At 46.3% G+C, this 14,594-nt stretch overlaps 9 protein-coding genes across 9 annotated transcripts; 5 read left to right on the top strand and 4 right to left on the bottom strand.

Annotated features, from left to right (window-relative positions):
- Positions 1–412: 412 nt before the first annotated feature.
- N7483_003654 (uncharacterized protein) lies at positions 413–1,766 on the top strand (the record flags this gene model as incomplete). Its single annotated transcript, XM_057087091.1, has 2 exons — positions 413–1,175; positions 1,234–1,766. 2 exons carry the CDS (start codon positions 413–415, stop codon positions 1,764–1,766), a joined length of 1,296 nt encoding a protein of 431 aa, XP_056946920.1.
- A 364-nt stretch (positions 1,767–2,130) lies between these two features.
- On the top strand, positions 2,131–2,718 carry N7483_003653 (uncharacterized protein; the record flags this gene model as incomplete). The annotated part of the gene is made up of 2 exons (XM_057087090.1): positions 2,131–2,453; positions 2,508–2,718. 2 exons carry the CDS (start codon positions 2,131–2,133, stop codon positions 2,716–2,718), a joined length of 534 nt encoding a protein of 177 aa, XP_056946919.1.
- A 33-nt stretch (positions 2,719–2,751) lies between these two features.
- On the top strand, positions 2,752–3,650 carry N7483_003652 (uncharacterized protein; the record flags this gene model as incomplete). The annotated part of the gene is made up of 3 exons (XM_057087089.1): positions 2,752–2,824; positions 2,866–3,174; positions 3,295–3,650. The coding sequence occupies 3 exons, from the start codon at positions 2,752–2,754 to the stop codon at positions 3,648–3,650; spliced, it is 738 nt and encodes a 245-aa protein (XP_056946918.1).
- Positions 3,651–4,091: 441 nt separating this feature from the next.
- On the top strand, positions 4,092–5,281 carry N7483_003651 (NAD(P)-dependent oxidoreductase; the record flags this gene model as incomplete). Its single annotated transcript, XM_057087088.1, has 5 exons — positions 4,092–4,109; positions 4,181–4,369; positions 4,431–4,762; positions 4,823–4,960; positions 5,023–5,281. The coding sequence occupies 5 exons, from the start codon at positions 4,092–4,094 to the stop codon at positions 5,279–5,281; spliced, it is 936 nt and encodes a 311-aa protein (XP_056946917.1).
- Positions 5,282–5,816: 535 nt separating this feature from the next.
- Positions 5,817–7,503, bottom strand: N7483_003650 (bZIP transcription factor; the record flags this gene model as incomplete). Its single annotated transcript, XM_057087087.1, has 2 exons — positions 5,817–6,946; positions 7,014–7,503. The coding sequence occupies 2 exons, from the start codon at positions 7,501–7,503 to the stop codon at positions 5,817–5,819; spliced, it is 1,620 nt and encodes a 539-aa protein (XP_056946916.1).
- A 787-nt stretch (positions 7,504–8,290) lies between these two features.
- Positions 8,291–9,466, bottom strand: N7483_003649 (GTP cyclohydrolase II; the record flags this gene model as incomplete). Its single annotated transcript, XM_057087086.1, has 1 exon — positions 8,291–9,466. One exon carries the CDS (start codon positions 9,464–9,466, stop codon positions 8,291–8,293), a length of 1,176 nt encoding a protein of 391 aa, XP_056946915.1.
- A 942-nt stretch (positions 9,467–10,408) lies between these two features.
- On the top strand, positions 10,409–11,013 carry N7483_003648 (DUF4863 family protein; the record flags this gene model as incomplete). The annotated part of the gene is made up of 2 exons (XM_057087085.1): positions 10,409–10,485; positions 10,542–11,013. 2 exons carry the CDS (start codon positions 10,409–10,411, stop codon positions 11,011–11,013), a joined length of 549 nt encoding a protein of 182 aa, XP_056946914.1.
- A 496-nt stretch (positions 11,014–11,509) lies between these two features.
- N7483_003647 (uncharacterized protein) lies at positions 11,510–12,116 on the bottom strand (the record flags this gene model as incomplete). The annotated part of the gene is made up of 2 exons (XM_057087084.1): positions 11,510–11,616; positions 11,819–12,116. 2 exons carry the CDS (start codon positions 12,114–12,116, stop codon positions 11,510–11,512), a joined length of 405 nt encoding a protein of 134 aa, XP_056946913.1.
- A 685-nt stretch (positions 12,117–12,801) lies between these two features.
- Positions 12,802–13,996, bottom strand: N7483_003646 (SAGA-associated factor 29 family protein; the record flags this gene model as incomplete). Its single annotated transcript, XM_057087083.1, has 3 exons — positions 12,802–13,087; positions 13,154–13,667; positions 13,822–13,996. The coding sequence occupies 3 exons, from the start codon at positions 13,994–13,996 to the stop codon at positions 12,802–12,804; spliced, it is 975 nt and encodes a 324-aa protein (XP_056946912.1).
- Positions 13,997–14,594: the final 598 nt, after the last annotated feature.

The following is a 14,594-nucleotide window of genomic DNA, read 5'->3' as shown; positions in this document are numbered from 1 at the left end:
CTTATGTCTTTGATATGGATTTGACTGGGGCCAGGGAAATAGTATTTAATTACTATATGTTTCTTCTAGAAGAACATGAAGGAAATATGAAGCCGTAATCTTGAATACTTACTTGAAGTTGTATCATCCATGCATAATGGCTACTATCTCTAACCACAGGTGACTTCCAAGGTTGAAGTAATGATGATTATGCAGCTGACGCTAAGCCAATCGCTTCGGAGGTACAGATTGGGCTAGTAACCTACATACAACATTTAGTCTAGATTCACACTTTCACACTATGTTCAGCTGAGTTTTCTCCTCTCCCGATTCCTCCTTCCACTTCAAAGTTGACCCAGTATATAGGGTGCAAGAGTACTCTGGATGGAAAGCTGAGGTCAGATGTCCTCTTCAAATTGTTCCAATTCTAAAAATGGCCTCAGTCTTTCCGCAGCGCGTAAACTTGAACCCGATTGCAACCCCGGTGAATCAAGAGGCTCTCGAGCTGGGAAAAGACGATCACCAGCAGTCTCACTCTGTACCAGTGACTTCACAAACTTCTGCAGACCCTCACTCAAATACTCAACAACTTGAATATTCTGAGATACTACAATGGCATCGATCTCATATGTATATACAGAGAGGCTATGATGATATCGAAATGGCATCTGAAGAGAATCTTAGGATTCCACCACCAAGAGAAGCCAGTATTACGAATGATCATACCTCTGAGGATGGTACGGGGGAACAAAAACATGAGACACATCCGATGCCCACGTTTCCGGTAGAAGCCATCCGGGAAAACTTGAAAGAACCGGCAATTAAAAGATTCTTGAAATACGTACGGGGAATTTTCAGTCCTAAAAGAGTACTTCCATTGATCGTGACCTATACGGCGGAGTTTTACAAAGAGAAGGAGATGGTGGACGCAATACTACAATCAGCCCAAGTGACACTTCCAGATGATGATCGAGCCAAGGTGAACACCCATCTCGGAATTCTATCACAACATGCACCGGCAGAATGGATTGATTCGCTGTATCGACATAATTTGCTCTATTCAAGAGCTAAACTATACCAGCTGGTCCTTGAACTTCGTCCTACGGTTCACCCGGATGGTCCTGCTGCCTCTGGACAGGAAGAATCTGGAAGCTTTAACAGAATGAAGGATATCAAACAAGCCCTTGCAGACTACTGTAAGTATGATCGCCTTCGGTATGTCATGATCAATTACCAATAACTACATTTAAACAGCGAATGCTATGGACACCTTCAAAGCATTCCGCAAGGAACCTGGCGAGATCAGGAGTGATCAGTATATAATGACTCTTGCCGGGATGTTGACCGAACTCGACAAGAAAAGAGGCCAAACCAAACTTGAAGAAACGCATCAGCTTTCTACATCTAGGGATAAAATACAGCAAGAAGAAACTGCACAACAGCCCTCAAACGATATAGCCGTCTTCGAGGCTCAGATCGCAAACCTTCTTGTCAACGGAGCTAAGTTCAGCAGTGCTGGGGTACGAACCGAAGAGGAATCTAAAGCCAGACTAGACTTTCTCAGTCGCTTAGTGATGGCTCTGTTTGGAGGAGCGGCACTCATAGTACCGATGCTTATCATGACTCTTCATCCTTCCAAATTAAACAGTTTGCTCACGACCTCGCTATTCGTGGTTGGCGTCGCGGTAATTTTGGCCTGGTTTATGAAGGATGCTGCGCCTAAGGATATTCTTGGGGCAACTGCTGCCTATGCAGCTGTTCTGGTGGTCTTCGTTGGGACAGGCTGATTGCCCAGGTGTACATCTGTCTAATTATTTTTCTTTTCCAAATATACATCAAAATTTGAAAAGAAAACTTCAATACTACTGGTATGCTCATTCAAGTTCCCCACTTCGGTGATGGTGGCACCAGTAGATACATAAATCATAGTAGTATTATTTAAGATCAAAGGAGAAAATAAACACATAACGTATTCAATCCATTGAATCTCATGTTTTCTTATTTTAGTATCTAGATTTGAAAGTTGAGTTATCTCGTAAAGCACGATCCCTGCTAATTAAGTCGGAAGTATTATCTCCGGCGGCTATTTCAAGGGGGGACCTGCTTCAGCTACTTGTTCAACATTCAACTTACGGCTTTCTACTACTGGGAATGTCAACGTTTATAGGAAGGACTGGGAGGGCACTCTCTCGTCTCAAACTATCTCCAAATATTGCACCAAAATCCCGCTGTGGCTGTCCTTGGACAAGAGCCTTGACATCAGGTCCTCCTTACCTCCCCCCGCGACAATTCCCAACATCAGGATTTGTGAAAGTCGATCCTGCAGAGAAGGTCGAAGAAGAAACACTTCCCTTTTATGTTGCAGATAAATACTACCCGGTGATAATGGGTGAGGTCTTCGCATCTAGGTACCAGGTCGTTTCCAAACTTGGTTATGGAACGTCATCTACCACTTGGCTTTGCCGCGACCTCCAGTAAGCATTACTGATCAGTATAGTGATATGCATAATATTTCCAACAGACTCCAGCGACCACGGATTTAATACTTTGAAAATCTGTGCTTATGATCAAAAACCAATACAAGAGATGGCAGTCTCTGATCGCCTAAAAAACGCCAGTGATCACTCTGGAAAGAGCTTAGTTCGCCTTATTCTTGAATCATTTCAAATCACCGGTCCTCACAGAAAACACACCTGCTTAATCTACCAGCCTCTAGGCGTGAGTTTTACTGAGCTTTGAAGCTTATGCCCTGACAACAGGATACCAGAAGACATGCTCCGAAAAAGCATTCAACTCGCTTTGATATCTTTGGCTTTCACGCATCAAAATGATGTTGTGCATACTGGTAAGGTCTATTAAGCATTCATTTGAACACTTCTAGCTAAGGCTATCTAGACATCTCCACAAACATCATACTTCAAGGAATCAAAGACACCTCCATTCTCTGTCAGATTGAAGACGATGAACTAACAAGGCCAATTGCGAGGAAAATTCTTGATGACCGTGAGATTTATTTCTCTCGGCTAGTGCCTCTCAGCGCAGGACTACCTGTTCTTTCTGACTTTGGAGAGGCTAGGATTGGAGCGACGAAGCAAAAAGGCGATATAATGCCAGGGATTTATCGGGCTCCAGAAGTGATTCTGGATATGGAATGGGATAATCGTGTTGATATCTGGTCCATTGGTGTCATGGTCAGTTAAGCTTACTTTATTTTCCCCTAGTTTTTCTATTCTGACATATGTTTGGGCCTTGGATATGGCCATGAACGGCCACCTCTTTTTCGCCAAAAAAGACTGACGCCTCAATGATGAACAGCATTTGGCAGAAATGGTATCACTTATGGGGCCTCCGCCTCTAGAGTTTCTCCAGAGAAGTGTGAAATCCCTCAGTTATTGGGATACCGAAGCTATTTATGTCCATCTATTTCCCTACTTGTTGATATTTCTTATGGAAGAATAGGGAACTGGAAAGGGTCTATACCCATACCAGAACAGTCATTCGAAATGAGAGCACAGCGATATCATGGTGACAACAAAGAGCTTTTTGTACAGTTTCCGAAGCGAATCATGTGCTGGCTTCCTGAGGCGCGACCCTCTGCAGAGAAACTGGCGTATGATGAGTTTCTCATGCAGCCAATACAGACTCGGACCCGATCATCTCATTCAAGTTGATTGTATACTATTCTTGGGGAAGTAGGTCATCAAACTTCAGCGGAGATGGCATACTAAAGATAATCGCAAGGATTGCCAGTGGTAAATAATTATTTATTATAATCAATGATTTTGAGTAAATAATAAGTACCCACCGGCAAGATCTGATCGGCCCGATTCAACTTTGAAAGGTTGTCTCCAGATATCTTTCATAGATCCCTTCGGTCGCCTATCGGCCGACTCCGATTCCCTCGGGAAACGGAACGCGCTCCACAGACCTCATCGAAAGAACAACGTCGTTATAACACAGCACTACCAACAAAGCAATTGATCATTTAAAAGAAAACAAGCAGCGTTCTTTACAAAAGTGATTGCACCAATTCTGTCAGCCTTAAACTAATAATCGCGGAATCGAATCTTGAAGTCACATCCAATCGCATAAGACCGCAATACAAGAGCACGATGACTCAAATTGGCTGGGTAAATAGCTTTAAATTAAGCATAATTTCTCTCCCTAACAAGTTCCAGGATGATAAATAACACACGTCTAGTATGGTCTCGGCTCCATGGGCCTCGCCATGGCCAGTAACCTACAGCGACACCTCGCCCCTAGAAAGGCATTGAGTCTGCTGTACTCGAACCGCACAATGTCGCGTGGTGCACCACTACAGGCACTTGGTGGTGTTCCCGAAGCTAGCTTTGATAAGCTTGTATCTCGCTGTGGAGTGATTTTCACCATGGTAAGTAATATCCATACAGATAGCATGGCTTTCGTATGGGAATACTAAGGATATTCCTCAGGTTGCGAACGACTCTGTCTTGCAGAAACTTATCTCTTCTGCTATTGAATCGGGCCATCCACTTAAAGACAAGATCTTTGTTGATTGCTCAACTGTTCACCCCGATACTGTGAGCTCTGCGGTTGCACAGCTCAAGGCGCCAGGTGCGTCTTTTGTATCGGCACCTGTATTTGGAGGCAATCCTATTGCTGTGGATGGGAAGTTGGTTTTTGCGATCGGAGGTCCGAAGAGTGCCACTGAAGTGGTGAAGCCCCTTATTCAGGATGTCATGGGTCGCAAGGTTATTGAGTGTGGTGATGATGCTACGAAGTCTTCGCTTCTGAAGATTGCTGGGTAGGTTACTATGCCTCTGATCGATATCATTATATTGTGGAGTCACTAATGCTGGTATAGTAATATCGTGACTGTGAACATGATGGAGGCCGTTGGCGAGGCCCAGGTCTTTGCTGAGAAGACTGGATTGGGAACTGGCCCCATGGAAGAGCTAATTGGAGAGGCATTTGGTCCTGTAGCTGGTGGATACTCGAAGAGGTAAGTTATTCAACATGGGCATATTGCGAGAAGTGTTCGAACATTATTCTGATCATATACAGGTTGACTACTGGTGCCTATGCACCACCCTTGGACTCACGACCTGGATTTGGTGTATCTCTGGCCATCAAGGATGCAAAGCACGCCATGGCTATGGCACAGGAGCGAGGTGTTCAGCTTCCTGGACTGGAGATTTCTCGCGAGAACATGGAAGCTGCCCGGGAGTACGGAGGCGAATGCCTTGACAGCAGCTCTATGTATGGAATCCTGCGACAGAAAGCTGGGTTGGAGTTTTGGAATGAGAAGAGCCGGAAGGCTTAGATTGTAATAAGGTTGATCTTGTGCCACTATATCCAAATCAATTTAGTTTATTTAAATGGTTCTTCCATCAAGTTGTCTTCGGCCTCTCGAGGCATTGTCCCTCTCTCATTTCAAGTTGCATAATGGTAATTTCCCCATAGTCTTGTACTGGGTAGCCAGAATCGGCCCCGAGACTCGGAGATCTTTCAATTCAGTCAAGCCGTCTTTCGCTGCGCATTGTAATTAAATCTTTACTGTAGAAACCCCACAATCTGAATATCTGCCTCCTGTGATGTGAACCAAAGAAAAGTTTGAGGGGGTAAAAGAAAAATCTTGAAGTGATTCTATGTGTAGAATAGGTGAGAAAAAAATATAAAAAAAGAAGAGTCCTGGATGGTTCCGCTCCAAGCACCCAAGCAGGCTGAAAAATGAAGAGAAATAAGAGAAGGATGACAAGAAGAGATGACCAACACCGGCAGCCCAACGCTCAAGTTCGCACAAACTAGCAAAGATATCTACCAAGACCAGCTTGATCGAAGCAACTGTAGGATATAGGCTACAGAGAATGAGGAGTAGCGCTTTCCTGGTTCAGTGCCGGTCTGATCCGGGTCGTGTCTACCAGGTTAGGATAGCACTCTGCAAATAGCGGACCTAACGACCAATTGTTGAGGTTGCGCATATGACGCTCGAATACCGGATTGATGAGCAATTCTTCGGAGTCTCCGGCGGATAATAAGCAATCGGTGGGCTCGTATGGCCAATTGACGGATAGGCCCCGTGTAAAGGGAATGGTCCAATTATCGAATGGGTAGTCTTGGTGACATGAGGCCAAATGATCTCGCATACGTGGCCAAGGGAGATAATCCATCCATGCTGGATGCGGTTGGAGTAACTGGCTTGTTCCTGGAGCGAGCCACTCTGGTAGCCGGTCATAATTCTCCTGGGTGGGATAGATCTGCCACCGCATAAGGAGGAACATAGTGTATAATACAGCGACTTGTTCTGGAAGTGATGAAATATCCGGGAATGTGCATAGGATATCCGTGAAGACCTTTGATACAGGATGCGAGTTGACGCTTTTCTCGGGATTAAGCAAGGAAGAAACACTCGGGTATGGGGGTCCGACAAGCTTCTGACGGGGAATTCCTTGTGCGGCTTCGCGCTGTCTGGAATTGAGAAAGTCCATGAGAACGCTATCCAATGGACAAGTTGGGGCAGTGTTCATAATAGGCGTAGCGAATGTGGGCGTCAGTTGTTCAGATGGGTAACTGGAGGGTTGAAGGTATAGAGGGGAAGAGGGTGTTGTTGGATGGGAGGTGCGAAAGTTCTCCGGACTAAGACGACGGAGACGATCCACCTTGGGAACATTTTGGGAGGGGTCTAATAGGAAATTGAAGCCGAGTCGTTCCTCCATTCCGAAATCTAGACCATGAGCGATATTTTGGGAGAGGGCTACTCGGTATGAGGACCCCGGAAGGCCACCATTTGAACTGTTGCGACGACTTCCACCGATCGGTGCTGAATGTGTCGGAGACGGGGTATCGATACTACCAATTGACTCGGCATACGGCTTGTCCGACGACATCAGGTGGGCATTGGGGGTGAGGTGTTCGGCAGCATCAGGATACGGGGAGGTATGAGAAAGTTGCGGGGCCGACTTTGGTTGGGTTGAGAAAGTAGGTAATTCTATTTTTTTTTCGACATCAGTCTAATATATAACTTGGTATAGGACGATATGTTTATTGTGACTGACCTGATACCTCCGGCTTTGCGAGTAAAGGCTGGATGATATCCATTGCCGCCTTTAGTCCCTGCCGGAGCTCTCGATTCTCCGCCTTGACTCGTTCATTGTGATGCAAGGCCGCCTGAAGATCAAGAAAGGGTTTCTGTGACGACAAATCTCTCACTTGTTGCTCCAATGCCTCGATGTGTGTTTTGGTACGTTCGCGTATCGCGCGTTGAGCCTGGCGGTCATTGGCACGCTTTTTGGCTAGTTGGTCCGGGGTAAGGTTGGCTACACCCCGTGCGGATGCGCTATTGAGCTTGCGTTTTCGTCCAGCAGTCGTTACAGGTCCATTAATATCGTTGGGATCCACGGGGAACGGATCAGGGCCGAGAGATGCGGAGCGCGAAGGGATAGGTGAGTCCTCGGCCTTTGCGACGGGGGTGGTATGCGAGATCTCAACCCTGGTCTCGATAAGCGGCGCATAGTCGCGCAATTCGGACGGGACGTTGTTGGCCATGGCCTCACACACGTCTATAGAAGTTGTTTTAATCCATCAAAGTGAAATGAATTCTCAAAAGAAAAGAAAAAAAGGCAACAAGGCACTCGAGTCAGTTGCACACTCTGCAGGTAGGGAGACTGAGTGGGTCGTGTGGGAGAATCCCAAGATCTTGGTAACGACTAACGAGTTGGGTTCGGGACCAGCGGGGAGACCCGTTGAACATTTAGCGAAATGACTAGTTCTTCTATATATAAGACTTTGTTTTTCTTCTTCATTGTTTTCATTGTTTTCAATGTTTATGACTTAATATGGTCATAAGCTTATACTCTAAGGAGTTAGTATCATGATCTACAAGCACTATACACGCGGCAAAGCTCCACTCGTGCAAGATATCATGGCAATCAGCCGATCCTGTAACTCCATTGGTCCTAAAATACCAGACTATATGAAATAGTGGTGCTGGGCAAGAAATTTTTCTAAATATATTAAAGGGGAACCTGGGAAAGTCCAGATCCTCCCCTCGAATATATCACACAGACAGAAACAGAAAACAAGCATGTACAAAGTTGATGAAACCGTGGCAAGGGATATGCAAGAGAAAATGAAGAGAAGGTAAAGCAGAGAATGGTCATGTCGATCGTGTGTACAAGAGTGTTGGGGTTTCCAATGCAACCAAGGAAAAAGCCACAAGCCTCCCGGCCAGCAGACAAAAGAATGAGAAAAAGAAAAGAAAAGAGTAAATAAAACATCGAAGGGGTGAGGGCTAGACCCCAGGTTATTGGAGCATGTGGCCCATTTTGGAGATCTATTGTAAACGACAATCGTTAGTGGCCAAGAAAATAAGCACAACGGTATTAGGCAGACAAACCTTGGTCCTCAAGTAGCCTTCAATCTCTGAACTCTTAATCCCTCGTTCTCCACCGGTACGCCATGCCAATGGGATCATAGGAACTCTTTCCTTAACCAGGACTTCGCGGTTGGGTCCCTCGATGGCCCGTACTTTATCCGGATTGTTGGTGAGCAAGCGAACACCATCTGGGTTTTCATCTGCACCACAGCCCAGATCTTGCAACATGGCTGTTGCCAATCCATAGCTGCGAGCATCGGCCGGGTGTCGGAGGAGAAGGTTTGCTTCCACAGTATCGGATCCAAGATCTTGCAGGTTATATGCCTTTAACTTCTCTCCGAGTCCAATTCCTCGACCTTCTTGTCGTAAATAGATAATAACACCTCCTGTCGAATGTGATTTCAGAGACTGTGCTTCTGCAGGTGCATCAGATGCGAGGTCCTCCACAGGGAAAGACATCAATCGTGCAGCCTCATCCAATTGCTCACCGCAATCACACCGAGCCGACCAAGCCGTTTCTCCAGTGTAACATTCAGAGTGGATGCGAACCAGTGGGGGCTCGACATGGCGATTCGCTGATGACTGTGCGTCTGTCTTCTCATCATCGAACCAGCTGCTAGTTCTGCCAGGGTGTAGCTTCCCCACATATGCGCCTCGAATCATGCGATCCATCTCAGTCTCGCCTGGCCGTACACGGTCAAGGCTGCGGCTACGAATATTGTTTCCAAACACAATGGCCAAATGCTCTTTATTATCCAAATCATTTAGGTAGAGGTGCAGGAACATTTCCGCGCCATTCGTGGTCGGGATACGCGCCCGGACGACACATTCAATCTGGGGCAATTGTTGAAGAAGCTTAGGAGCTTTCGTATGTTCAGTTGACTTCTGGAGATTGGCCCCTTGGTTATAGTGGAGTATTTGAGTCGGGTTTAGGTCGAGATTTAATGTACCGCCGGGGGTCGCAGGTGGGGTGAATGCAGGCGACAGCAATGAATCTGGTAGCGCTGGTGTCTGCTGACCAGTCGCAGTGCCACTCTCTTGAGTCGCATTGTCATGTAGGCCGTCTAGTTGACTTGGAAGGGGGGTTGACTGCGGGGTGAGTTTGGGAGAAGCGTGGGCCGGTAGATTCGCCATTGCGGGCGGTTGAAGGTAGAAATGCGCGGAGGGGGTTGCGTTGTTGAAAGATCAATTCCACGGCGCAAATTATTAGAGCCCAGGGGTATATAGAAGTAATCGAATAAATTTTTTCCTCCTGTATGAGAATTCCAGAATCAATGGCGTCAATTAACTACCGCCACGGAGACCGGTCGGTCCTCGGGGCCCTCGGCATGAGGGGGCTGACTCACCATAGTGGAGCGCGTTGTCAGTGCTTACTCTAGCAGCTTCCATCGCTTAGTGACCGATAAGATAAGATGATAAGATAAATGATAAGCGCGGGCGTTTACACCAACTGTACTCAAACATCCCTGTCAATTTGTTTTACATCCTTGGTGTTCTCGAGTTAAAGATACCAGAATCAGACTAATATCATAGGGTTGATCTTCTAGTGCGAAGTGTCCATAATTTTGAGTATTTCCAACTCCAGATTTGGGATCGTCTGATTGAGCCGGTCCCCACTATCCTCAGTCTCATACATGGGACGCCATAATGATGAGCATTGTCATGTATGAGGACTATGGACTCATACCGTAATTTCCATATGCAATGCGGTAATCTTGAGAAAGGTCATTTCCAAGGTTTCTGTGGTCACGCCTGTATAATATCCAGCACTGTTTGCTGAAGAGGCCTCTCGTTTGAGACCTAGTATGAAATCTACTAGTATACAGCATCAACATCTGAGGTTTATGGATCCTCTGCTATCATTTAATTGCCACCTCATTTCGCATATGGGAGTTTTGGATTGAAAAAAGTGATCATTAGTTGGACAAAGGTGTACAGTTGGCCCACTTACCCCACATCTGGGGTACGGATACGTGGACGGTGCCGGATAGATGCAGCAACGACCCCAAAAACTATACCCCCTCTCAACTCTTCATCTCAACTCAAAAATTCGAGAAATACAAGGACTCCAAAAACATGCCATCTGACGACCACCCTAACAAACAAAGGCTGATCAACCGGGCCCGAGAATTCCTAGCCGAGGTCGAGGAGTTGTAAGCTTCCCATGCATGGAGAATTGCACAAAGAACAATACTAACCCATATCTCAGAACTCCTGGAAAAGAGCTTGAAGAAAGGTTAAATCGCGAATATGGTCCAGGGAACGCCTACTATGAGGACTTTTGCACCTTAATTCGCCAAGGAATATCAAATAATGAAGGCTGGCTAGCAACAGACGAAGTCGACGGTCCAAAGTATCGCCGCAGTAGGATTTGTTCGCCCTCTGAATTGACTCGCTATTTTAGCATCACTGCTGTCTATATGGATAGCCAGGAGGTCTATCGTGGCCAGTATCACCTACACCCATACGGTGAGATCAACTGTGTGGTTCAAATCGACTCGTCGGCTGAGTTGATGGGGATGTCTGGCTGGCAGGGAGCAGGTTGGACATCACCAGCTGCGGGAACCCATCATTATCCGGAGGTTCATGGGGGTGCTTTGGTTGCTTTGTTTTTTCTACCTGCTGGCCGTATCTCGTACAACAGAGCGCAACCGGGAGATGCGCAGCCGATTACTATTTAAAAATTGAAGCTGGGAGTGCTCATTAATCGCGGTGTTGATTTCAAGTCTGTACGTGTAGCTCAGGCATTATATGGTTTTTTGGAATTGCCACATACGTTTTCATCGATCTGACGGTCCTCCAAGCCATTTATCTTGAAAGACTGTGATTGCGAACTTGAACTGTCGCTTGATTTCCAGTACACTGAAAGAATTCGAAACGTTCTGGAATCAACCGCAATAGAATGATATGAAAGCTTGAAAGAACATCGAAACTTGTTTGCAATTTTTGAAAACATCAGCATTCAATTGGAATCGACCACCGAAAATAGTTGGGTTCATAGCGGCCTCATAAATTCGCCCTGATCATGGTGACCGGTCAACCAGAATTAAGAAAGACCAGGTGTATCTGCCACCCGATAGATCAACTTCTGGTCACTTGTCTTTCCATTCCTCAATAGCTGTAAGCCATCTCCAACAGACGCCAGTCCATTGGGTAGCACCTGATACGGATAGCCACTCATCTTCCCTCAGCAAGCCATTTGCTCACAAGACGAAGTAAAGCATAAGCAAAATCCACATCCTCTTCGCATTTCTGATCGCAGAACGGTGTAGACTGACCATGCACTGCTCCGAAGAATGTAGCTCCAACTTCGATGCCAGCGGGGATAGAAGTATTTTCCGGCCGAGGTAGATAAACTGATATCCGACTACCCTGTGGCTCCAAAACCTTCACGAGGTGATGCCAGCTTGCACGATTATTGACAGCATTAACGGCGTGATAGCATTTCTCACCCGCCAAGGCGGCTCGGAGGCCAGTAATGCATACCTGCGAATGAAATATTTGGCGGTAGGAGGAAACATGTGTTGACAGGTGCTATGGCATATTCGGCATAGTAAGTTCCATTCGCAGTCTGCATTGGATCCCCGGTGGCAACGCGATCGCCTGCGCGAAACTCGTAGACTTCAGTGCAGATACTCTCAACGATACCGGACATTTCATTCCCTTGATGTATTTCTTTGTGGAGAATCAAGTGGTCAGGAGCTTTCCAGTCTCGTGGGTTACTAGTGCAGTAGATCACTTTGATGAGAACCTCATGAGGTCCAGGCTGGGGGGATCGGGACATCTTCAATGTCGCAGCGAAGAGGATGGGCACGAACAACCAGAGATTTCATGTTGATGTCTAGTTATTGCCCAAATGTTGAGGTATTGCTACTAAGTACCTAGTACTAGTAGTAATCTGGGAATCGGAGGACGTTTGATAGTATGGATGCGGTGTAGATTGTTTGAGTTCAAAATAATCCTTTCTTTTAAATATTTCAGAAAGAAAGCCCAGATTTTATAGAAGTGGCGAATGATTTCCAACCAGAATTAAATCATGCTGTTCTTTGGAACATTGGAATATTTCCAAGTGCAGCCCTGAGGACTCAATCGGGCGATTTCCGATTTACCACGTCTCGCTGACTCTGGCAGTGCACATGTACATGTGCGACATCTGAAGCTCTGTAATTTTTGACTTGATGTCCATCTGCCCAGGTGCCCAGGTGGCACTTCAGCCCTTACCTAGGTTAGTCGATTCTACGCGTGAAATAAAATGCCACAGCTTCGCACGCAGCCTAGGCGACACCTGGAATGTAAAGAAGAGATTGAAAAAGTAATAAGATAAAAAGGACATAGTATATTTATTGCCTATCCCAGAATAAGCCCAAGACAAGATGCCCTGGACCTCGGGGATCTGCCAAACTCCAAAGAAGCGCCTCGCTAAAGGGTATCACATCATATCGGATCATAGAATCTTCAGGCCAACCAGGCTACTTGTTCGGAATATCCAATACATAGCGCCGATCAACTTCCATCTCCTTATCATCTTCTTCACCTTCAAACTTCAGACGGTACACGTCCTTCTTCGAGCCCATTACTTCGGCCCGATAGAAAGTCGTTGTATCGGGATATCTCGCGAGAACCTGTTTGCCAACCGCGAATGAGGGCAAGGTGCCACTCACTTGCGGGATTGGGATGAGTGACGAAGCGGTGGTCTTGTAAACTGCACCTTGCTCGCCATTTTCATTTGGTTCTGGGTCCTGAACATCGTACCAACTGTAGTAAAAGGTGTCAGTTATTATAAAAAGTTGAAATGATTGAGCGAGAAAACTGGGAACAAACCGTTTCTTGTGTCCATCACCAGAGATATTCTTGATGATGCATTGTATTCCCTCTCCTTCAACTCCCTGTTTATTTTTGTTATGCTTAAAGACCACCTGAGCTCCCACAACAAGGTGACCGCTGCGTTCTGCGACGGTCCCTTTAGTGCCCTCAGATCCTTCCTCAATCTTGACTGCAACTCCATCATTACGGCCCTCACGTGCCTGGGTGCTGGACACACTAGTACTGCGCGGAGGTGCGCCCTTGGAGCGGCTGGACTTGTCCACCCCAGATGCACTCGGCGAATCGGTCGCCGAGCTCTCCATATCCGATCGCTTCTTTCTAGACTTTGAGAGCGCGGATGATCGATTCGGTGGAGCTTCAGCCTCGGAAGCTTTCCTCAACGCCGTAAGGAGCTCTAGGTTCTTGATTACATCGCATGGTTCATCCATCATGATGGAGCGTTCCTCCTCGCTGAGTTTTTGGCTTTGGCGTAGCCATGTATCGAGTTGATCATGCTCCGTCATTGTCGGTTCTAGGGTTGAGAAGCCTGGCTTTTAGTTTATATGGTACTTCGAAAGTGGATCTATTCCCCAGCACGCGTCACGTCCCCTGCGGGGTTGATGCACAAGCATCCATGGAGCTTTGTAGTACCATATGGGCGGGGTAGAAGAAGAACTGGAACTCACTGTTGCCATCACGAGTAATTTTATCAACCAGGGTCTTGATCTGTACTGAGATAGATGCTTGCTGGTCAAACTTCTCCTTGGATTTTCGAATGTCCTGGCATATTCGGGTCCAGAGCTCCATCTCCTCATTGTTGCCTAGTCCATTGTCTCTAGGCCGAGGTCTATTACGGGACATGATGTAATATTATAGAGAGGACGTCGATATATTAAGGGTTGAGAATAGCCCTTGAGTGAATTGTAGGAGCATAGGAGAGTTTGGGGTAGCTGGGGTTTGGGGATTCAAGATTCCCAGTGATAAGCAAGGCGGTCGGAGTAACCGCGCGCTTATGGACGCGTTTGAATAATGACAAACGCATAGCCCTAGGTAGTATGAAGGCGATAGTTATCCATAGTATATGGTCAATAACATTTGAATGTAATTGTGAGCATTTTGAGTCTTCAATCCCGGAGATATCATTCGAGTATAGAGCGTTGAGTGTACGGAGTACTAAAGGTCTAACAAATCCTGAGCCCCTCAACTCCAAGTACTCGTATTCTGGGCTACTTCAAGTTGAAGGGTGAACACCGTGACAGTTTGGATATAACACATTTAAAACTTCTAATAAAACTTCTAATTCCAGCCTTTAACTATTATTGTACCCCTAGGCGACATTCTTTGAATCTGTATGTCAAGATCTTCTTGTCGTTCTAGCTAACTCTTAAACGGAACTATAGTAACCAGTTGACGTTTGCGGAAATTGCCCAGGAACCATTTCAGCTGAACTCTCTCAGAC

The sequence above is a fragment of the Penicillium malachiteum genome, assembly GCF_028827825.1.
Source record: "Penicillium malachiteum strain IBT 17515 chromosome Unknown utg000002l:1.0-8849297.0:1.0-8852440.0, whole genome shotgun sequence".
NCBI classification, from domain to species: Eukaryota; Fungi; Ascomycota; class Eurotiomycetes; order Eurotiales; family Aspergillaceae; genus Penicillium; species Penicillium malachiteum.
The sequence above is the reverse complement of the archived record's forward strand: the minus strand, read 5'-3'. Positions and strand labels throughout refer to the sequence as shown.